Source organism: Protopterus annectens, chromosome 10.part0 (genome assembly GCF_019279795.1).
Source record: "Protopterus annectens isolate FY-2018-M chromosome 10.part0, PAN1.0, whole genome shotgun sequence".
NCBI lineage: Eukaryota > Metazoa > Chordata > Ceratodontiformes > Protopteridae > Protopterus > Protopterus annectens.
In genome coordinates this window covers 1,477,075,084-1,477,096,269 of record NC_056744.1, presented here as the reverse complement: position 1 = coordinate 1,477,096,269, position 21,186 = coordinate 1,477,075,084, and the positions used below count along the sequence as shown (strand labels likewise).

The following is a 21,186-nucleotide window of genomic DNA, read 5'->3' as shown; positions in this document are numbered from 1 at the left end:
TGAATTTCAAGAAATTTGAATTTTTTGTTTTAGATTATGTAGAAAAGGGAATATTTACAGGTGACACGAATAACAAATTGGAACAAAAGGAGGCTTTGTGGTAGCTTCTTTTTGGAGCTGATGTATTCCCAGGGCTAAATGAAGTCATTAACATAAAGTGTTTTCTTATGTACAGATAACACAGACTTATATGTAAAAACTCATTCATATATATATATATATATATATATATATATATATATATATATATATATATATATATACATATACATATACATATATATATATATATATATATATATATATATATATATATTTATATACATATACATTTTTTATCATTAGTTGTATTATTCATCATTTTAAATTCTATTGTAGATTTTTATAGTAAGAATTTTTATTATAATATTTGTTACATCATTTCCTGTAATTAAGTATTTAAAGGAGGGGTAGGTGATTTTTCATGGTTTCTGATGAAGTTCACATTATTAAAGTGGATGAAAGTGCTAAGTTTATTGTGCCTCAGTGTGGTCTTTGGTTTGGATCCTACGTTTTTTTCAATCCCTGTAACATGTACCTTCTCTTGAAATAACAAACCCTAAAAGTAAGAATCCCTGTAACTTGTACCTAGTCTGCATTTAACAAACCCTTAGGGTAATAAACCTTGTAACTGGTACCTACTTTTTATTTAAAAAAACCTTATGTTAAGGATCTGTGTAACTTTTACCTACCCCTCATCTAACAAACCCTTAGGGTAAGTACCATAGTAACTTGTGCGTATTCTGCATTTAACAATCTCTTAGTTTAAGTATCCCTGTGACTTGTACCTGCTATTTTTTTAAGAAATCCTTAGTTTAAGGAACCCTGTAACTTGTACCTGCTAATTTTTTTAACAAACCCTTTGAGTAAGAAGACCTGTAAGTTGTACCTGCTCCTCATTTAATGAACCGTTAGAGTAAGGATCCCACTAACTTGTTCCTGTTCTTCTTTTAACAAACCCTTATAGTAAGGATTCTTATAACATGTACCTTGTCCTCATTTAACAAACCCATAGGGTAAGGATTCCTGTAACTTGTACCGCCTCCTCTTTTAACAAACTGTTAGGTTATGGACATCTGTAACATCTACCTTCTCTTGATTTAATAAACCCTTATGTTGAGGATTCCTGTAACTTCTACCTGCTCTGCATTTAACAAACCCTTAGGGTAAAGAACATTGTAACTGGTATCTAACACACATCTATATCTATATATATATTTATAGACACACATTTAAGAAACCCTCATTGTAGGGAACCCTGAAACTTGTACCTGATCCTCATTTAACGAATTGTTAGAGTAAGGCTCCCACTAACTTGCACCTCCCAGTTATTTAACAAACCCTTACGGTTCTAATCACTGGAACTTGTACCTACTCCTCATGTATCCCATCCTTACTGTAAGGATCCCTGTAAATTGTACTTAGTCTGCATTTAACAAACATTTAGAGTAAGAATACCTGTAACTTGCACCTGTTCCTCATTTACTGAACTGTTAGACTAAGGATCTCATTAACTTGTAGCTGCTACTCAGTTAGCAAACCCATTAGGATACTGATCACTGTAAATTGTACCTGCTCCTCTTTTAACAAACCCTTACAGTTGGAGCTCTGTAACTTGCACCTACTGTTGTATTAACAAACCCTGAGAGTAAGGATCCCTGTAACTTGTACCACCTCTGCATTTAATAAATATTTAGGGTATGAATCACTGTAACTTGCAACAGCTTCTCATTTAACAAACCCTTACAGTAAGGAGCCCTGCAACTTGTACCTACTGTTGGGTTAACAAACCCTGAGAGTAAGAATCCCTGTAACTTGTACCACCTCTGCTTTTAATAAATGTTTAGGGTATGAATCCCTGTAACTTGCAACAGCTTCTCATTTAACAAACCCTTAAGGTAAGGGTCTCTGTAACTTGTACATGCTCCTCATTTAACAAACCCTTACAGTAACAATCCCTGTAACCTGTACGTACTCTTGATTTAACAAACCCAAAGAGTAAGAATCCCTGTAACTTGTACATGCTCCTCGTTTAACAAACCCTTACAGTAATGATCCCTGTAACCTGTACATACTCTTGATTTAACAAATCGTAAGAGTAAGCATCCCTGTAACTTGCACCTGCTCCTCATTTAACAAACCCATAGTATAAGGATCCCTGTAACTTGTACCACCTCTGCATTTAACAAATGTTTAGGGTATGAATCCCTGTAACTTGCAACAGCTTCTCATTTAACAAACCTTTAAGGTAAGGGTCTCTGTAACTTGTACCTGCTCCTTATTTAACAAACCCTTAGGATACTGATCACTGTAACTTGTACATGCTCCTCTTTTAACAATCCTTTAGGACAAGGATCCATGTAACTTGTACCTACTCTGCATATAACAAACATTAGGGGGAGGATCCCTGTAACATGCACCTGGTCGTCACTTAACAAACCCTTAGGATACAGATCCCTTTAACTTGTACCCACTAATCATTTAACAATCCCTTCAGGTAAGGATCTCTGTAATTTGTACCTACTCTTGATTTAATGAACCATAAGAGTAAGGATCCCTGTAACTTGTACCTACTCTGCATATAACAAACATTTAGGGGGAGGATCCCTGTAACATGCACCTGGTCGTCACTTAACAAACCCTTAGGATACAGATCCCTTTAACTTGTACCCACTAATCATTTAACAAACCCTTCGGGTAAGGATCTCTGTAATTTGTACCTACTCTTGATTTAAGGAACCGTAAGAGTAAGGATCCCTGTAACTTGCACCTGCTCCACATTTAACAAACCCTTAGTGTATGGATCTCTGTAACTAGTACCTACTCCTCACTTAACAAACCCTTTGGGTAAGAATCCCTCTAACTTGTACCTACTCAGTATTTAACAGACACTTAGGATAAGGATCCCTGTATCCTGTACCGACTCTTCATATTACAAAATGGTTAGGGTAATGATCACAGTAACTTCTAAGTATGCTGCATTTAACAAAAGCTTAGGCTAAGGATCTCTGTAACTTGTACCTGCAAGTTATTTAATAAACCTTTAGGATAAGGATCCCTGTCAGTTGTACCTAATCCTCATTTAACAAACTGTTATGCTAAGGATACCTACTTCTTGTACCTGTTCCTCATTTAACAAACCCGTATGGTATGGATCCATATAACTTGTACATGCTCCTCATTTAACAAACCCTTAGGGTAAGGATCCCTGTAACTTGTAGCTACCCCTCATTTAACAAGTTGTTAAGGTAGGAATCACTATAACTTGTACCTACACTGCATTTAACAAAGACTTAGGTTATGGATCCCTAGAACTTGTACCTGCTCCTTATTTACTAACTCTTAGGATACGGATCCATGTAACTTGTACATCCTCTTCATTTAACATACCATTAGGGTAAGTATACCTGTAATTTGTACCTACTCATCATTTAACAACCACTTAGAGAAAAGATTCCACTAACTTATACCAGCACCACATTTAACACACTCATAGGTTAAGGATACCTGTATACCGCATCTGCTCCTCATTTAACAAACCCCTAGACTAAGTACCCCATTAACGTGTTCCTAATCATCATTTAACAAACCGTTATGCTAAGGATCCCTGTTACTTGTACCTGCTCCTCTTTTCACAAACCCTTAGGGTAAGGATCCCTGTAACTTGCAGCTAGTCCTCATTTAACAAGTCTTTAAGGTAAGAATCACTCTGCCTTGTACTTACACTGCATTTAACAAAGACTTAGGTTATGGATCCCTGTAACTTGTACCTGCTCCTTATTTATCAAACCCTTAGGATACGGATCCATGTAACTTGTACCTCCTCCTCATTTCACAACCTCTTATAGTAAACATTCCACTATTTACACCAGCACCACATTTACCAAGCCCTTAGGGTAAGGATCCTTATAACTTCTACCTACTCATTTCATAAACCCTTAATGTAAGTATCACTGTAACTTGTACTAACTCCTCACTTAACAAACCTTTAGGGTAAGCATCCTTATAACTTGTGCCTACTCTGCATGTAACAATAGCTTAAGATAAGGATCCCTGTAAACTGTACCTGCTCCTCATATTAAAAAATGCTTAGGGTAAGTCTCGCTTTAACTTGTACCTAATCTGCATTTAACAAACACTTACGATAAGGATCCCTGTAACTTATACCTATCCCTCATTTAAAAAAAACATTAGGGTTCGGATCCATGTACTTGTGCCTACCTGTTAATTAACATACCCTTATGTTAAGGATACCTGTATATTGTACCTGCTCTTCATTTAACAAACCCTTAGACTAAGGATCCCACTAATGTGTTCCTAATCATCATTTAACAAACCGTTATGCTAAGGATCCCTGTTACTTGTACTTGTTCCTCATTTAACAAACCCGTAGGGTATGGATCCATGTAACTTGTAACTGCTTCTCATTTAGCACACCCTTAGAGTAAGGATACCTGTAACTAGTACCTGATTCACATTTAAATAACCCTTAGATTAAGAATCCCACTAACTTGCACCTGCTCCCCTTTTAACAAAACCTTAGGGCTAGAATCCCTGTAACTTGTACCTGCTCCTCATTTAACCCACCCTTAGGGTAAGGATCCCTATAACTTGTACATACTCTTGATTTAACAAACCCTAAGAGTAAGAATCCCTGTAACTTGTACCTGCTCCTCATTTAACAAATCCTTAGGTAAGCATCCGTGTAACTTGTACCTGCTCCTCATTTAACAAACCCATAGTATAAGGATCCCTGTAACTTATTCCTTCTCATTTAACAAACCCTTAGGGTAAGGATCTCTGTAACTTGTACCATCTCTGCATTTAACAAATGTTTAGGGTAAACATCCCTGTAATGACCCAGTGGGCCACTTGTAGTCTAACTAATGTTTCTTTAGCAAATTATGGCCAGAGTTATGTGAGAGTTTTTTACTCCAGTCATTAACACTGTCATTTTGGATTAATTTATTCCAGCTATTTTATTCCTGTTCATGTTCTTTATGTCAAATAATATGTATAATAAACCAATATATTACATGTTATTCCTTTCATATCATTACATAATCAGAAAACACGATCTGATTATGTTTTGCTTTGTACTGCTGAACATCTAGACTGAGGACACTGAAGGTGCTTTTGATGTACTCAGTAGTGGAGTACACCATTATTATGACTCATAACCAGTGGAAAATACTGACCAAAACAGAAATCAAGCATTTCATGTGGGGTCACATTCTGTACAGGGCCAGTTATAGCAATATTACTGAAGGACTGCAAGCTTTACATGTTGATTATGCAATGCTCTGTGGCCTTTCAAGGGAAAGCTACCAAGCAAATGCATTTATCTTACTCGTCAATGTTGCCTTTAACTGGACTAAAATAATGCCTGCAAAGTTCAAAGAATCCAAATTATCAAGAAATAAGTATTTCTGCCAAATTTGCTGGGCCACGTTTTGTAGTTCTCTTACATTTAATCTTCAGATTCTGCTTCTTGGTATCCTTTGATCTATTCTTGATTACTGTGGTTTATTTACATTATATTGATTAATTAAGATAAGTTAGAAACCTAATGAATATTATTTATACATACAACCTAGAATTTTAATGGTCACTTGGTTTTAACCCGAGACTGATCTTTTGGAAGAAACTGATCTCTTACCTCACATTTCAGCCTCAAACCATCATACACAGTGTGTCTAATTGCCATAGGTGCCTTATGAATGAAATGGGGCATAGGTCAAGTACTGCCCAACTGGTGTTTGTAGATGTACACTCTCTTCATTGTGGTAGTCAAACGCCTGTTAGTATGACATCACAATCCTGTTGTGAAACTATCCATGGACAGGGGTCTTTCATGTTGCCTGGTGCTCAGAAAGTTTGTACAACTCAAGCCATAAAGTAGGGCCTGCAATCTGGTAGCTTCATATAAGGAATTAATAATTATCATGAAGTATATCCACAGTCATGCATAATATCAGACTTATTACACAATGCTGAGCTTACATTTATAATTAAGGCTTGTTTTGATGGCAATGTTAGCCCCTATTTGTTTACCATCAGTTTCTGTGTCTCTGTTTTGAGTGCTTTAGGAATTTAATTACTTGGGAGAGGGTGGTTACCTGCTTTAGATGCATCCCAGACATCTTTCAGATTCAGAGCAGTTCAACCAACTCCCATTAGTTTGTTCTAGCTGCAGGGAAAGACTACAGTTTTCTTCATATAAATATTTTACCAATTAAATTAAATGCTTTTCAGCAATGGTTTATATACTGACTTAAAACTGAATCATCTACACTAGTTGACTTTGAGGGACTCAGATTTGGTCAAGACAGAGTCTTTTTCAAACTTTGAAATGTTTGGGTTAATTCTGATTATTACTGCTGCTATATTTCAGAAAGATCACACTTTAGACTTGATCTTCCATTTATGTGTGGCCCTGTCAGAACTGGTGGCAGAGATTTTTTTTGTGGTCTTCCACTGGGTCTCACCAGTGGCTCTCCTTTCTTCACCCAGTTATCCTTTTCATTCCTGTGTGATGAATGTGTGAGCTGTGAACAGCCCATTCTTTATCCTAACTGGAGGGCCTACTTAGCCCACTTGCTTCCCTGGAAAGGAGAGAATGAGGTAGTAGTAAAAGGACCAGACTTCCAGTCATGTGGAACTTTCCCTTTCCTCTTGGAATTTTAAACCCTGCTGTAGCTATGTAGAAGTCTACCAATTCTGCCAGTGATAGGGAGCATGCTTACCTCTGCACACATGTTAATTCTTGACTCCTAGATAGTGCAAGCCCTATAGGCTCATGCTGGAGGGGTTCTACACCCAGTACTCCCTCTAGGTGTCACCCAAGAGGTGAGCCACAGCCACTACCCTCCCTCAAGGATGTGTGAGCTGTGAACAGCTGCTACATTCCATCTTCCCTAACACTGTCTCACTATGAGACAGTTTTTTTTCTAATTCTGTCATCTGATCTACTTCAACCTGAAGCTTTGCCTAATTAAATCATGTCCAGTATAGAAAGTTGCAAAGTATATTTGCGAGTGACCTGATTTCCATCTGCTAGAATACCATGTGGAGTGCAGGGTTGGGGATAATCAGCATTTGGTACTTGCTTATAATCAGGGTATCACAAATGCTCCTGATCAGTTCACTCCAATTCATGTGTTGTTATCAGTAAACACTGGTATCATCATGACCTTCATAGTCCCTGGAAACTATGATGGAGGCTGCAGTATCAATGTGGATGATCACAGGATAAAACTGAAGAAGATGAAAATTATTTATACTCTTCCTACTAAATGGAAATCACCCAAAGGAAGGCAGTGTTCTTGACCAAGTAGTCCTTAATGGCTTTGATTCACTTGGCTAAAGCCACATATCAACAACAATGAAATTATTCCCCCAGGATGCAATATACTAAAGAAAGATATAAAGGATAGAAAAGGTGGTGGCATAGATAAACTATTTAAGAACCACCTCACAGTGCAATCATTAAGTATACAATACCCCTCTGTTGACAATGCAGAAATATTATTTACTCAATTGAAACTCAACTCCAAAAATCTAATAAACATAATTGGTTGCTATATACCCCTGGCAACAATATACCCACTTTAGAAAACCTACTCCATTGGTCCTGTTTATCTCTCCAAAATGAAACCATCATTCTGGGTGATTTTAATATAGATTGGCTATCCTGTAACTCTTCCACCCCAACAAATCATATCAATCTCCATGGCTTTACTCAAGCCATCCAAACATCAACAAAAATTGACAAGACAACTACCAGGGAATCAGTCCTTGACTGTATTCTAACTAATAAGCCAAGCCACCCATCTCTTGCAGGTTGCCTCCCTGATGGTCTAAGTAACCATCTGCCAACCATCCTTCTATGAAAATGTAACCATGATCCCAAAGGCACAACCTACCATTTCATTAGGAGCAAAAAGAACTTTAACCCTACCAATTTCACTGTTGAGCTAAAACATTGCAATTGAGCACCCCTGAAATACCTGGGACTAAATGAAGCAGTTACTTAGTTTAATACCACCTTTTTAAATATATTGGATCTTCATGCCCCTCCCAGAACCATAAGAACCAGACTGAATCCCACTCCGTGGCTCACCAAAGAAACCAAATCCCTCCTACAAGCCAGAGATAAAGCATGGAATCACAGGAACAGTGTTAAATCCCCAGCTACAAAAACAAAAATATCAGGAGCTTAGGATTAAAGCTAAGAAACTAGTAAACCTCAACAAAATTAATTATTACTCCAACTTTCAAAACAAGCACCAAAATCACCCTAAAATTTTGGGCAGCCATTAACAAATTACTACTACCAGCAAGACTGGTACTCCCTCTACCACCTTAGTAAATAACTCAGACAGCATTCCCACTCAATTTAATAAATTCCTTACTGAAACAATACTGACCCTAGCCAACCAACAAAGAAATCAACATACACCCCCATCCACTGAATCCATCACTACTCACATAAGGAATAGCTCCTTCCAATTCCAGCCAGTCTCTACAGATAGGATAAGAAATGTATTCAAAAAACTAAAGCCCACTACATTGGCTGCTGACAAATTACCAGGGGAATTGCTAAAATCTGCTGCCGACACAGTGGTCTACCCTATAGCCATTCTAGTTAACTGATCCCTTTCTGAAGACACTGTCCCGGAAATCTGGAAATTATCTCATATAATCCCCCTGCATAAAGGAGGTATCTCCACAGAACTTACAAATTACTGACCTAGAGCAATTTTTTCCCCTCTAGAAAAAATCCTTGAAAAGTGCATACACTTCCAAATGATTGCCTACTTGCACTAACACACACCCGCCTGTCAAACACTCAGCATGGCTTCCGACCCTTCCATAGTACCACCACAGCCTTATTGTCCTTCTCCAATACAGTAAACTCTCATAGAAATGCTGGTAATTTTGTTTCTACCACCTTTCTAGACCTATCAAAGGCATTTGATATGGTTAGACATGACATTTTTATCAAAGAACTATCTGAATTAGAACTCTCTCATCTCCCTATAGCCTGGTTCCAAAACTATTTAGCTGGCTGTCAGCAAGCAGTGCTGTGGAAACAAGAACTGTCCCCCTTCTGCCAGTTACTATTGGTGTTCTGCAGGGCTCAATTTTAGCCCCACTGTTTTTCACCCTCTATACCAATAAGCTCCATTCCTTGACCCCCAATGCATCTATCATCCAATACGCAGATGATTCTACATTAATTTGTGCAGCTTCCTCGCTACAGGAACTTCACACATTAACACAATAATCTTTCCTCTCTATTGAAACCTGGTTATCCAATATCCAACTCATTCTAAACTATGTTAAAACTAAACTTCTACTCTTTAAACCCACCAAGTCCACCTCATCATCTACCACCTTTAATATCAGGTCCAGTAACAAAACTACTATCTGTTCCACAGAGCACACCAAACTCCTGGGCATAGAGATTGATAACAAGGTAAAATTTGATATTCACAAAAGTAAACAAAAAACTAGGTACCATCTATAGAAATAGACAATTCCTAACACAACAAACAAAAGCTACCATAGCCCACACTCACCTTATTTCTAACCTCCTCTATGCCTCACCTATTCTTATCAACCTTAGAAAAACAGACCTAGTTAAGCATGACTCTTGCTAGAATAAAATCACTAGATTTGCCTCAGACTCAACATTTAGATCTTGCCACTGATCACCCTTGAAGCAGCTCAACTTGTTGGAACTTCCTTAACTTTTGCATTTCAACCAACTCACTCTGGTCCATAAAATACTATATCAACCAGAAAAAAACCTGCATTACAAAACCTACTTCACCTCCACACCAATAGCAGAACTCTTCGCTCCAGTAACAAATTTATTCTCACAGTAACTAAGTCTAATAATACAGCAGGTGACACCCTCTTCTCTAATTATGCATCCAAAGTCTGGAACTCTCTACCCTGTAATATAACTACTATCACATCCGTCTCTCAATTAAAAAAAAAAAATTATTAAAACTGCATCTCATTAATAGCTGGCTATGCTCTTGCACCACACCAGGCTAGACCCTCCCCTATGCCAGACCCTTCTCCACCTTTCTATTCTCCCACCTCTACTCTCACACCTAAAGATGAATAGTTAGCTCTAGGTATTATATCTACATACATACATACAATAGAATAAGAACTGATTACTGTTAAGGATTAGACCCTACAATCTTTATTAAGTAGTTGTTTCACATTTGTCTCTACAGCAATGATCTTGATGTTTTACATCTCTGCCTTACTAATTGTGTCTTCTATGTTTGTACATACTACTTTTAATTACGACTCAATGCAGTTTGTATGCAAATTTTTCTTTGCAAAGTTTGTATTATTTTATTACGTTATTGATGCATGTGGAGCATCAATAACATAATAAAATAATGATGCATGTGGAGGTAGCCGCGGTGGTACTGTGGTAGCATTGTTGCCTCACAGCAAGAGGTTCTCCTGTTCGATTCTCGGCTGGAGTGCCTTCTGTGTGGAGTCTGCATGCTCTCCCCGTGGTCGAGTGGCCTCTGAAAGGCATGCGTGAATGGGCGTGCCTTCACTGAAGGTTGGGTGTCGGGCTGGCAACTCAGCGCCATAAAAAAAATCTACTGCCAATCATTAGCGGACCGGAGTTCCGCTGTGGCGACCCCTAACCGGGAAAAGCCGAAAAGACAAACATTGATGCATGTGGAGCTTTTCTTCCAGGGCCTCCACTGAAAATGGGCCTGTGTCCAGTGGACTATCCCAGTTAACAAATCTAAAATAAAATAAAATAAATAAATAATAAATAAAGTAAATGACCAAGGCGAAAGTAATTTTTAAATCAGCATGTTTTCATCTCCAGAGCATCGTTTGGGTCAAGCATGTTAATCTGCTACAGGACATCACAATGCTCATTCTCAATTTGGTTGCTTCATATTTGGTTTACTGTCATGCCCTTTACCTGTGGCTCTGGAATGGTAACCTGGACTAGTCGATTCAGACATCTGCAGCTAAGCTTTGATGTTTCACCCCCTTAATGCCCATATTATATCTGTGCTGTGGAGTCTGCAATGGCTGATACTGATATGGAGATTGACATATAATGTACCAAGCCCTGCATGATCTGGATTCCTGACAGTCCAAAAGGACTGTAGTTACTCTACCACCTTTTAACCACTTCACTCAGGTAATGAGGGACTGCTAGTCATTCCTAGAATGTGATTAGAGATGTCTGGCTGATGTTCTTTTTCCTATAAAACCCCACTCCTGTGGAGATCACTGCCTTCCCATCTTCAGAAGTATAAACCTGTGACCAGCTTAAAAAATAAGATCCGTCTATTCCACAAAGGCTTTTTTGGAGTATTTCAAACTTTTTAAATATTAATACATCTTGTTTTGTATTTATATCTTGTCATAGTGCTTATTTATTGTTTACCTTACATTTTATTTCTGTTTGTAGTTATCTTTTTCAGTGCTTAGGATTAAACACCCAAAATGTGACTTGATATTGAAATCTGATATTTCACATGGGTTCACACATGGCATTATGCCCTTTCAGAAAGAAATCAATGAAGGAAGGTAAGGATTCCGTGCAGGATCATATACTCCACTGACACGTCTATGAGAAAATAACTGAAATAATGGAAACATTATGTTTGGAATCACACACTATACTAGTATTTATAAAGTTACTAAATACATTGTATTACTGTTTGAGAAGAAGTTAATAAAGAAATTCAGACATTTAACAAGTGCCCACATAACATAGTTAACCCACTAACTGATGAGTTCTAAATGGTATCAAACTGTTGATCCAGACTTGCTGACTTTCTACTTCCCCATCATAGAGAATCACTGAGAGTACAGCTTGGTAGTTATAGCAAAGGGCATGGTCCCCCCTCCTGTTTGTGTAACCACAGAAATGGCATATAAAAGTAAAGAAGGTCGAGATGCAAAACCCCCCATTGTGGGGGATTCAAGGGAGCTGTCTGCAATATAAGCAAATCTTCCTTTGTTTTTTGTTTTGTTTTTTTATTTATTTATTTTTTGCATCAGTCTGAAATGTCATTATTTTTTTTATTCCATCTGAAATGTCAAGCAATTTAATTGAAAACAACTAGCAGTCATGTTAAACTATGTAATGGAGCCATTTAAACCTTAATTACATAAAAAAAAGGTTAAACATCCATTAAGTTCATAGGTGATTACTAGGCTAATGACCCCAAGAGGCATTTTTAATCCTAGAAATGCTTCCAAAATGCATATGACAAGTTTTGATACCGTAGGGATATTTTAATGGGAATATGTAGACTTGGGCCATGGGTGTTAAAGCAATTAAAGGCTGCCTCTGCCTGATAGAGACATAGGTGTCAGACCAGTGGTAAATTTCCAGTGCTCAGCTGACTGGTCTAAGCTACACTTGAATTAGGTTTGGGAAGAACTCTGCTTCACATGCATGAAAAGCCTGTTCCATAGCAGGGGTAGTTTCTCAGATACATACCTGTCTCTCCAACATGCCTTGTTTATACTGCAGATGAGGTTTAGGTGCCTAGATTGGATAATTCTGATGCTATTTGTTTTACGGATGTACAACAGGTCCATCACGGTGGGATCAGAGGATGCTTTGTAGCTAGGCATTGATTGCCACTCTGCAGTCTGTAGAAGATCGATTATGGAATAAGACTTTGATGGGTCCACATAGGATATGCTGTTTTTGCCCTGTATTCTTTTGTTAAGGAACATCTGTGGATGCTCCAGTTGCTGTATATGCTTGTTCAGGTAAATACTGAAGGGGGTATTGTACTCAATAGTTTGTTTGACAAGGGCCGCGTACAGCAAAACAATAACATCCTTGGACTTAGATGACATGCCCTTGCTTGTTATTTTCAAAACATAGAATTATTTCCTTACTACCATAGTCACATGATGGCCAGATTCCAAGTTACCGTCTACATGTGTTTCCAAATCCCTGCCCATTGGGTCACCTTGTAGGGGAGTATTATCAATGCGGTAGCTTCCAGTGTAGCTGTCTTCCCAAAGGATGCTATTATTCCATTCTTGGCACTGAGTTTTAGATCATGTTCTGGCACCAGTTACTGGTCTGTGTCATGCCTTCTTGAAGGGTATTTGTGCCATTGGGTGATTCTATGACAGCACCTACATCTGAAAACTTGGTCAACCAGAGGATCCTAATGTTGGCCTTGACTTCAGGGAAGTAAATTCCAAAAAGAGGGGGATCTAGCACCAAGCCTTGAGGAACTCTACTACTGACTGGCCTTTTTGTTGTGGTAGATTTCCCTTTCTTAACTTCTTCGGTGATATCTTTCAGTCAGCTGGCAATCAAGTGGGTGACAGAGTGTTTATACCTAATTTTGTGAGTTTGTCCACAATGCTCAAGAGGGTCATTGTATGAAATGCTTTGACCAGGTCAAGGTGGGCAGTATGTACCATTTTGCCATTGTCCTACTCTAGTGACCTGTTCAAAGCATCCCCCAGGTTGAGTAGGCATGACTTGTCTTTGATGAAACCTAACTTTATCTATTGCATTGCCTCTTTTTATGCTTGTTTTGTTTATAGGCATTACAGTGTGTCATGTTTTTGTCATGTTACTTTAGCATGCTGCTCCAAGGGAATTGTGGTAGAGTTGGTACCTACTTCTTAATCTAACATTATCTTTCCTTTTCTTTACAAAATTATGAGGCACAGACCATGGTCCACAATTAGCCTTCCTCATAGCTCTGAATTTAAGTCATAGTTTACAAACTGATCTTCAGTACTATCAGCCCTCTCCTAAAGTCATTCTGCATGAAAGGTACAGAGACCTGTCTCTTACCAGGGATGATGATGGATAGCATCTCCTTCCAGACCTTGTACTGTAGAGGACCTTTGTACACCCCCAGAGTCAGATCTTCAGAAATCAGTTCTACAGCATCAGTTTTTACTTCCTGACTATCTTTGTTCCTGGAAACAGAGAATAAAAATAATATGAACTTATAGTGCACAAAAAAATAAATAAATAAATAAACTAAAAACGAGTGACAATAAATCACTTTGCCTACATACCTTTCTGTTTCACTCTTGAGACTCTGCATAGAAGAGAATAACATGATTTTAATGTTGTTATGTACCTTTTTGGTGATTTGATTGCACTGAAATACTTGTTGCATGAATATGAATCTACAAAATGACAACAATTGACCAAACCAAACTTTTTCAGATTAGAAATAATGAAAGTACGTGACTATAAGCATTCACATATCCTGAACCTAAAAGAACAGTAAATATCAAAAGCAAACTTCACAGTGTCCTAAATCCATAATTGCATTTAGTTGTGATAAAATACCGAAAGCCAACATTATCTGAATCTGTATGTTCTGACAATCCAGTCTCTGCATTTTATCATTTGTGTTCCTTTTTTTTGGATATTCAGCTATTGTCCATGCTACAAGCCAACATTCTGAAAAGCCTAGAAGGTATGTAAGTTAATATCTTTGGTAATTATCTGAAAAAATCAAGAATACATTTGGCAAGATGGGATGAATGTTCTAAATCACAAATAAGTTTAATGAAAATAATGTATATATTCATATGAAAATTGGAAAATCTCCAGTGCAGTTCACATCACAAGAGACAATAGTAATAACTAAAGAGGAAATGGACCTGGGAATACTGATATCAGATTATCTAAAAGTAAACATGGACTGAGACAAAGCAACAAATAAGGGTAGTAAATTGTAAGGTTTATATTAAATACACTGCAACTAAAAAATGAAAAGTTATTGTCCGTTTTTATAAACAGCTGGTAAGACCACATCTGCAGATGTGTATACTGTTCGGGAAACTTCCTCAACCTAACAACATAAACAGGAAAGGTACAGTTCGGAAGAGGGATAGTTTGGACAAAGACAAGAAAGATCATACAGTTTCATCAGAAACCCCTTAAAGGGAGACTAAAAGAGCATTTATTTTCCTACAAAAGGGAGTCCAACAGATGCTATGGCAGAACATTTTTAGTATATTAAGGGAATCCAAGCATGCACTCCAAGTGACTTCCAGCTTTCATAAAAAGTGATTTATGAGACCAAAAGGATGCAGTGTGAGAAGGCAGTTAAGAAGTGTGGAAGCGTTACTTCAAAGAACAGGTGTGGAATGACTAAAACAGCCTTTCTAAAGATGAAATAAGATCAGAATAGTTAATGAACTCAAGAATACATTGGGCAGACATAAGGCCATCCTTAGAAATATTGTGGAGAACTAAAACTTACACAAGTGGGACTTACACAAGTGGGACATGTACATTCTCCAGGTAACAGTAAATAATCCAGGTGAAATATATATTTCATAGGTTCATAGGAGATTACTAGGCTAATGGCTTAAGGGCCCTTACAAGCCTAGCCCAATATAACCCAATTTTACCCAATAAATTAAATGAGAATCTTACAGATTACTCCTGTCCATAAGGGACAAAGGCACTAACCTCAGGTGTGAATCTGATTAATTTGAGGAGTAAGCCTGTTCCAAAGAAGGGGCTATCTCTGAGACACATATCTGTCTCTCCGGTATGTTTTGTTTGAGTCACTGACTAAGATCCCCTCAGGTTACATTGTGTTGTTTGACTTGTAGATGGGTAGCAGCTCCATCAGGGCTGGATTTGTGAGTACCTTGTAGGTCAGACATAGGTCACCCCTTAATAGTCTGTAGGAGACAGAGTAAAGGGATTGGGTTTTTAGTCTATCCACATAGTTCATGTTGTTTACACCCTGTATTTTCTATGTGAGGAACCTCTGAGGTCACTCCAGCTGCTGTAACTGCCTATTCAAGTACATGACAAATGGCACGCTGTACTTAATTATTGGTCTAATGAGGGTTGAGTACAATGGGACTATAGTTTCCTTGGATCTGGATGCCATACCTTTACTTATAAGTTGTGCCACATAAAAGGATTTCCTCACCACTGTGGACACACGGTGGTTAATGTTCAGGCTACTTTCTATTTCATACCTCTCAACCTCTTAGAGCAAGAAATCTGGACAAAAACATAAATAAAAGTGGGACAAAGGCCCAAAAATAGGGACAATTTTAAATATTGCTCTTATACACTTAGAAAGTTGATAGAATAACAGGTTTTGCATTAGCATCAATTTTCTAAAGGGTATGAAGTTTTAAATTCAAATGTCTGTCATTATTTTCTAACTTCAATCTTTAATGATTTTCTACTAATTTGCCAGAAAACCACAATTTTATGAAAAATGGACCAAAATATGCGGTAACAATCTAGACATTTGAGAGGTATGATCTATCTGCATACCTAGAGCTCTCAACTCTGTGTGCACTCTAAGGGGTGTGCTACTGATGTTGTAATTTGCAGGGGTATTTGACATCCCAAAGGGTATGATAATGCATTTTTTTGCATTTAGTTTTAGGCCATGGTTCTGGCACCAATCATGTATCTGATCTAGACCCTCCTAAAGGATATCTGCATTGTTGGGGTATTCAGTGATTGTCCCCAGCTTACAGTCATTGGCAAAATTTGACATCCAGAGTCCTGATTCAAGCTGCTTAAGAGGCAACCCAGTATATTGTCAGGTCCCATTAAAGCCGTATTTTAAGCTTTAAAGAGTGAACCTGTTCCTTGGTGATAATTGGTGGTGGAGTGGTGGAGGATATTTTTTGGTGGAGAACTGGAGGTGATGAGGAGGTAAAATTTGAACTGAATTTGTCAGCCAGTAGATTTGCTATGTCTTCTGGCTAAGTATAGGTGATGCTATCTACATCTAATTCCACACATTGTTGGGTGTTGCCCTTAAAGACTGCAGACATAACTGAAAAATACCTTATGGCTATCCTTAGCTATGAAGGCTATTTCTACCTCAAATTCTTCTTTCAGAGACGTGACTAGTACCCTGATTCACTTCTTAAACTAATAAAGGACTTATTCCCCTGTTGTGCACATTCCCTCTTACTTCTCAAAAGGATTTTCTTTCTTTTGTTGTACAACCTATTAATACTATGGGTCCACCAAAGTGGCTTGTTTTTGCTGTTTGACCTGGGTTTATTTCAGTCTAGTACTGCTGTTTTATGCAGGTGTTTATATGGACATAGAGGGCTTTTGTGTATGCCTCTGCATAGGTTTCTGTGTTTTCTGGATTTGGGGAGCTTTTAAACTAGCTATGACATCCATTGAGGTAATTTACCTTAGAGAACATCTTAAAGATTTTGGGGATAGGTGGAGGGACTGGTTTTACCTTAATTTTAAGGGAGACCACTTTATGATCTGATCTTACTAGTGCAAACATAACACTGGATAAGGCGGTGCAGAACTCTCCCATATTTGTGAGTACCAGATGTAGGATATTTGTTCTCCTAGTGGGAGTGCAGACTAACCATTTGAATATACAAACTCAAGATATCTCTTATACCTGTCAATTAATGGAGTGGTATTGGGCTGGATGGTGAGTGATTCTAGTAACTTCAGGTATAATGTATGGGTTTCCTGGTGCATAGTGGGGGGGCTTATAGTTAGCAAACATATGGTAATGGATTTTCCCATGGTTAGTTTAGATCTGAAGTAGCTCAAGCATGTCACATTGTTTGACTAGCCTTCAGGTGTGCTTATCCTTTATGTAGATAGATACACCTACACCTTTACCTCTTTCGTGCTCAGTGGGTGGCCGGACTATATGAAAGGCATTATAGGCTTACATTGCTGGACCGGCATTCCATGTCTTTGAACCATGTTTTAGTAACTGCACAGACCGCAGCATTCTCCAGGGTAAGGAGTGCTTCCAGGGAGTACAGTTTCTTGTTGGGAGTCCTAGCATTGAGCAGTAACACCTTTAGCTTGACCTGAGTAGCTTTTGTTGTGTTGGAAGGTTTGTCTGTTTGGCAATGACTAAAAAGGGGCACTATAGTGGTGGACAATGTTTCTGCCAATATCTCAAAGCCTAGAGGTGACAGGTGAAGACCATCCATGGCAAAGCAGCATGCCTATCAAGCATGTCTTCCCAGGCTTACAAGTACTGGATTCCTTTGGAATGACACCAGTAGTTAAGCCAGTTATTAAAGTCAGTTGTTTTCTGCTGGTATTGTAGCATCATCCTTGGAGACAGTAGAATGCTGCTCAGGGATAGGCTTACACCTGCCTGTGACACATATTCTGAGAGCTCAATCATGTATCTCTTGTTATAGTTTATGGAGGTACATCTCAGGTCGTTCACACTCAGACTATGACTGTTAGTGTCAGCTAGGTTTATTTAGATTAAAGTTAGATTTGTTTTCTTTTAAGTATTCTGTCTATAGAACTGATTATTTATTTATTTATGTATTCATTTATTTGCTGCCATTGATTACCAAGAAAATCTGACTGGGCTAGACGCCCATTTTTAGTGGAGGTCCAAGGTAAGAGCTTCATAAACAGAAAATGTGCACGAGTTTGAAATATACAAAGATTCCAATAAATTTTACAAATACCAGTATGAACAATGACAATTACTTGAATGATATACAAATCATATAATATCTGGATTATAAGACTAGCAGAGGAGGTAGCAAAAAGAACAATTTAATACAAATGAGGAAAACCAGTAAGTAGCTCTATGAAACCTAGTGACTGAAAAGTGAAGACTTACAATGGTGAGAGAGAGAGAGACAGTAATATAAAGAGGTATGATATTACCAGTAGGCAGGATGTTGTTGAGCTGAGAAAAAGATAATGTGAGTAAAATCTAAGTTAATGTAGTCAAGAGATGATGGAGTAAAATGCTAGTCTGGTTGAGAGCATTTGTATGGCCCCAAAGCATTCAGGAGCTGTTTTAGTTTTTGTTGAAAGCACTTTACATTGTCTGTTTTAGGAACAGAGCCTGGAGTGCCACTGTTGGTGAAATACGTGGAGTCAACAGTGAAAGCCTTTTTGTTGTTGCCATGCAGAGAATATTTACATAACTAGATAACATATAAGCATTAGGTAGTGAAATGCATATGACAGTATTTGTAATAAAGGAGAGGATTGCAGTATTTTCAGAAGCTCATTACATTTGTTGGAGATTTGCAGTCATCTTTGCAGGCTTTATCCATAAAGTAAACAGAATGTCAATCTATCATGTGTGGTCCATAACCTGTGCAGTAATCCTCTTGAGCTTGTTTCTTGTTTGCTGTTCATTTTTTACTTTGATCATGTTTTCCCCATGAAACAAGTAGATAGTTGTTGTCAGGCAGCAGGTCTTTTCTGGGTAAGAAACATTTTTACAAGTGGAGGTATTACAGAGATTGCTACTTTCAGCATGTTACTTTTTACTTTTATAAAGCTGAATATAAATTATAATTAGAACTGCAGTGCAAGGAGAAGTGATTTGAGTTGAGTGCTGCTTGTTTTTTTTATACTCGATTTTGACTGGCATTCCAGTAATATATTTAAAAAGTAATTTCTTTTTTCATGCCTCACAGCCTTTTGTTTTCATCTAGATATTAAGTAAGCTGTCATGTAGCCAGTGCATGGAAATATTTTTTTCTTCTACACTTCATTTTGTGTTGATTGGACTCTTGTAATGATGGTTTGGCACCCAGGGCAGCATATTTAATTAAAGTTCCAGTTGTTGTGTTTTTTAGCATTGCTCAACCCCTTACTAGTTGGCCACACCCCTCCCAATTGGCCCCACCCATTCAACTGTCTCCTGCAGCCCCCCTTTGATTTGAAGTCACCAGTTGCCACTGGATTTATGACAGGAGTAGAGCAGTGAATGGGGACAGTTAGTAAAATAGCAAGATGACAAGTATTGTTTGAGGGGTGGAAAGGGATGCATTAATTCAAGTGCAGGAGGGAAAGTTGTTTGGGTGTAATGATTCAAGCAGAGGAGGGCAAAAGATTAGTGAAAAGCAATAAAAAGTTTGTGCTTTTACCAAAAGTCTCATCCTGGTGGTAAATTTGAGCATGACCAAGATTGGATAAGGTTTTTTTAAGATGGATTTTAAAGTTTGGAAGTTTGTTAGTCATTTTTACTTGTGTTGGGATGGTGTTCCAGAGCTTGGAGATGTAATAGGACTATTGTGAGTCCCCTGTTGAATTATTTGCTTTAGTAATGCTAAGTAGAAATTTATCACTAGAACAGAGGTCCCTTGTGGGGGGTATAAGGCAATAACATGTGTTTTAATGCAGGGCATCATTAATGAAATATATCAGTTTGTATGCCATAACTAGCTGAGAGTATGATATGCATAAGCTCTAGCCAGAGCTTAACAATTGCTTTAAGGCTTTGCAGTGGTGAGCTTGGTGTGCAGTGTTAGTAGAAAATTTAGCTACTTTATTGTAACAGGAGGCTAGTTTAGATTTTAGTGTAGAGCTTAGGTTGTTAAGGATACCTGAGGCAAATGGGGAATAAGGGGACCTCTACCTAGGTAGTAGGTTGCAATTGCATAGGAAGGGGAAGCCCAGCACTGCACATGATTGTAATAGAAGCCATGGGGCAGTTAAAATGATCACAGTGGGCTTCACAGCCAAAAGGTGATGCCACAGGTTCTGGTACATACCAGGTTTTGGCATTAAATGTTATTAGTGTAACCAAAAGGGACATGTGGTTTCACTGCCCACTGAGACAGGGTGGGAAAAGAAGGTTTCAAAAAGCCATAAGCAGGGCAAGTACAATGACAGTGGGGAATTGTCTGAACATGACACATGTACCACATTACCCTAAAAGTCTGTATCCCAGCAAACTAGAGGGGAATTAGATTTCCAAGAAGAACATCACCTTAAACATAAATTGTACAGCCTGCAGTGATCAAAAAAGAGCAATATCTGCCCGGGCATTGGGGTCAAGGGATGGACACCTTACCAGGTACCTTTGGCCATAGTTTGTCTGGATTAGTAAGGGGGCAAGGGAGCAAACAAGTGGCTGTATCAGAGGATGTCCCTGGAGATGTCCTACTAGGAGCTGACTTTGACAATAGTGTACCTTGTGTGCCTGTGGTTACATGACATACAGCTAGGAATGGATATAAAGTAGTTGTGGTAGTAACATGGAAACCCAGGTGGAGTTCATACCTTTAACTAGGTATAAATTAAAAAATACACCTGTAGTCACCAGAGATATAACCCAATGTCATTTTTAATTAGCATTTTCATTCACTTTGTTGAAAACA

At 38.1% G+C, this 21,186-nt stretch overlaps 1 protein-coding gene across 1 annotated transcript in view; it reads right to left on the bottom strand.

Moving 5' to 3' along the window:
- Positions 1 to 21,186, bottom strand: part of LOC122814311 (zinc-binding protein A33-like) — a 116,518-nt gene that overhangs the window by 45,494 nt on the left and 49,838 nt on the right. Inside the window, exons 2-3 of the mRNA XM_044086897.1 lie at positions 14,119 to 14,141; positions 13,889 to 14,016 (exon numbers count right to left, since the gene is read on the bottom strand). Of these exons, the coding sequence (XP_043942832.1) occupies positions 13,889 to 14,016; positions 14,119 to 14,141 (151 nt within the window). The remainder of the gene's footprint in view (positions 1 to 13,888; positions 14,017 to 14,118; positions 14,142 to 21,186) is intronic.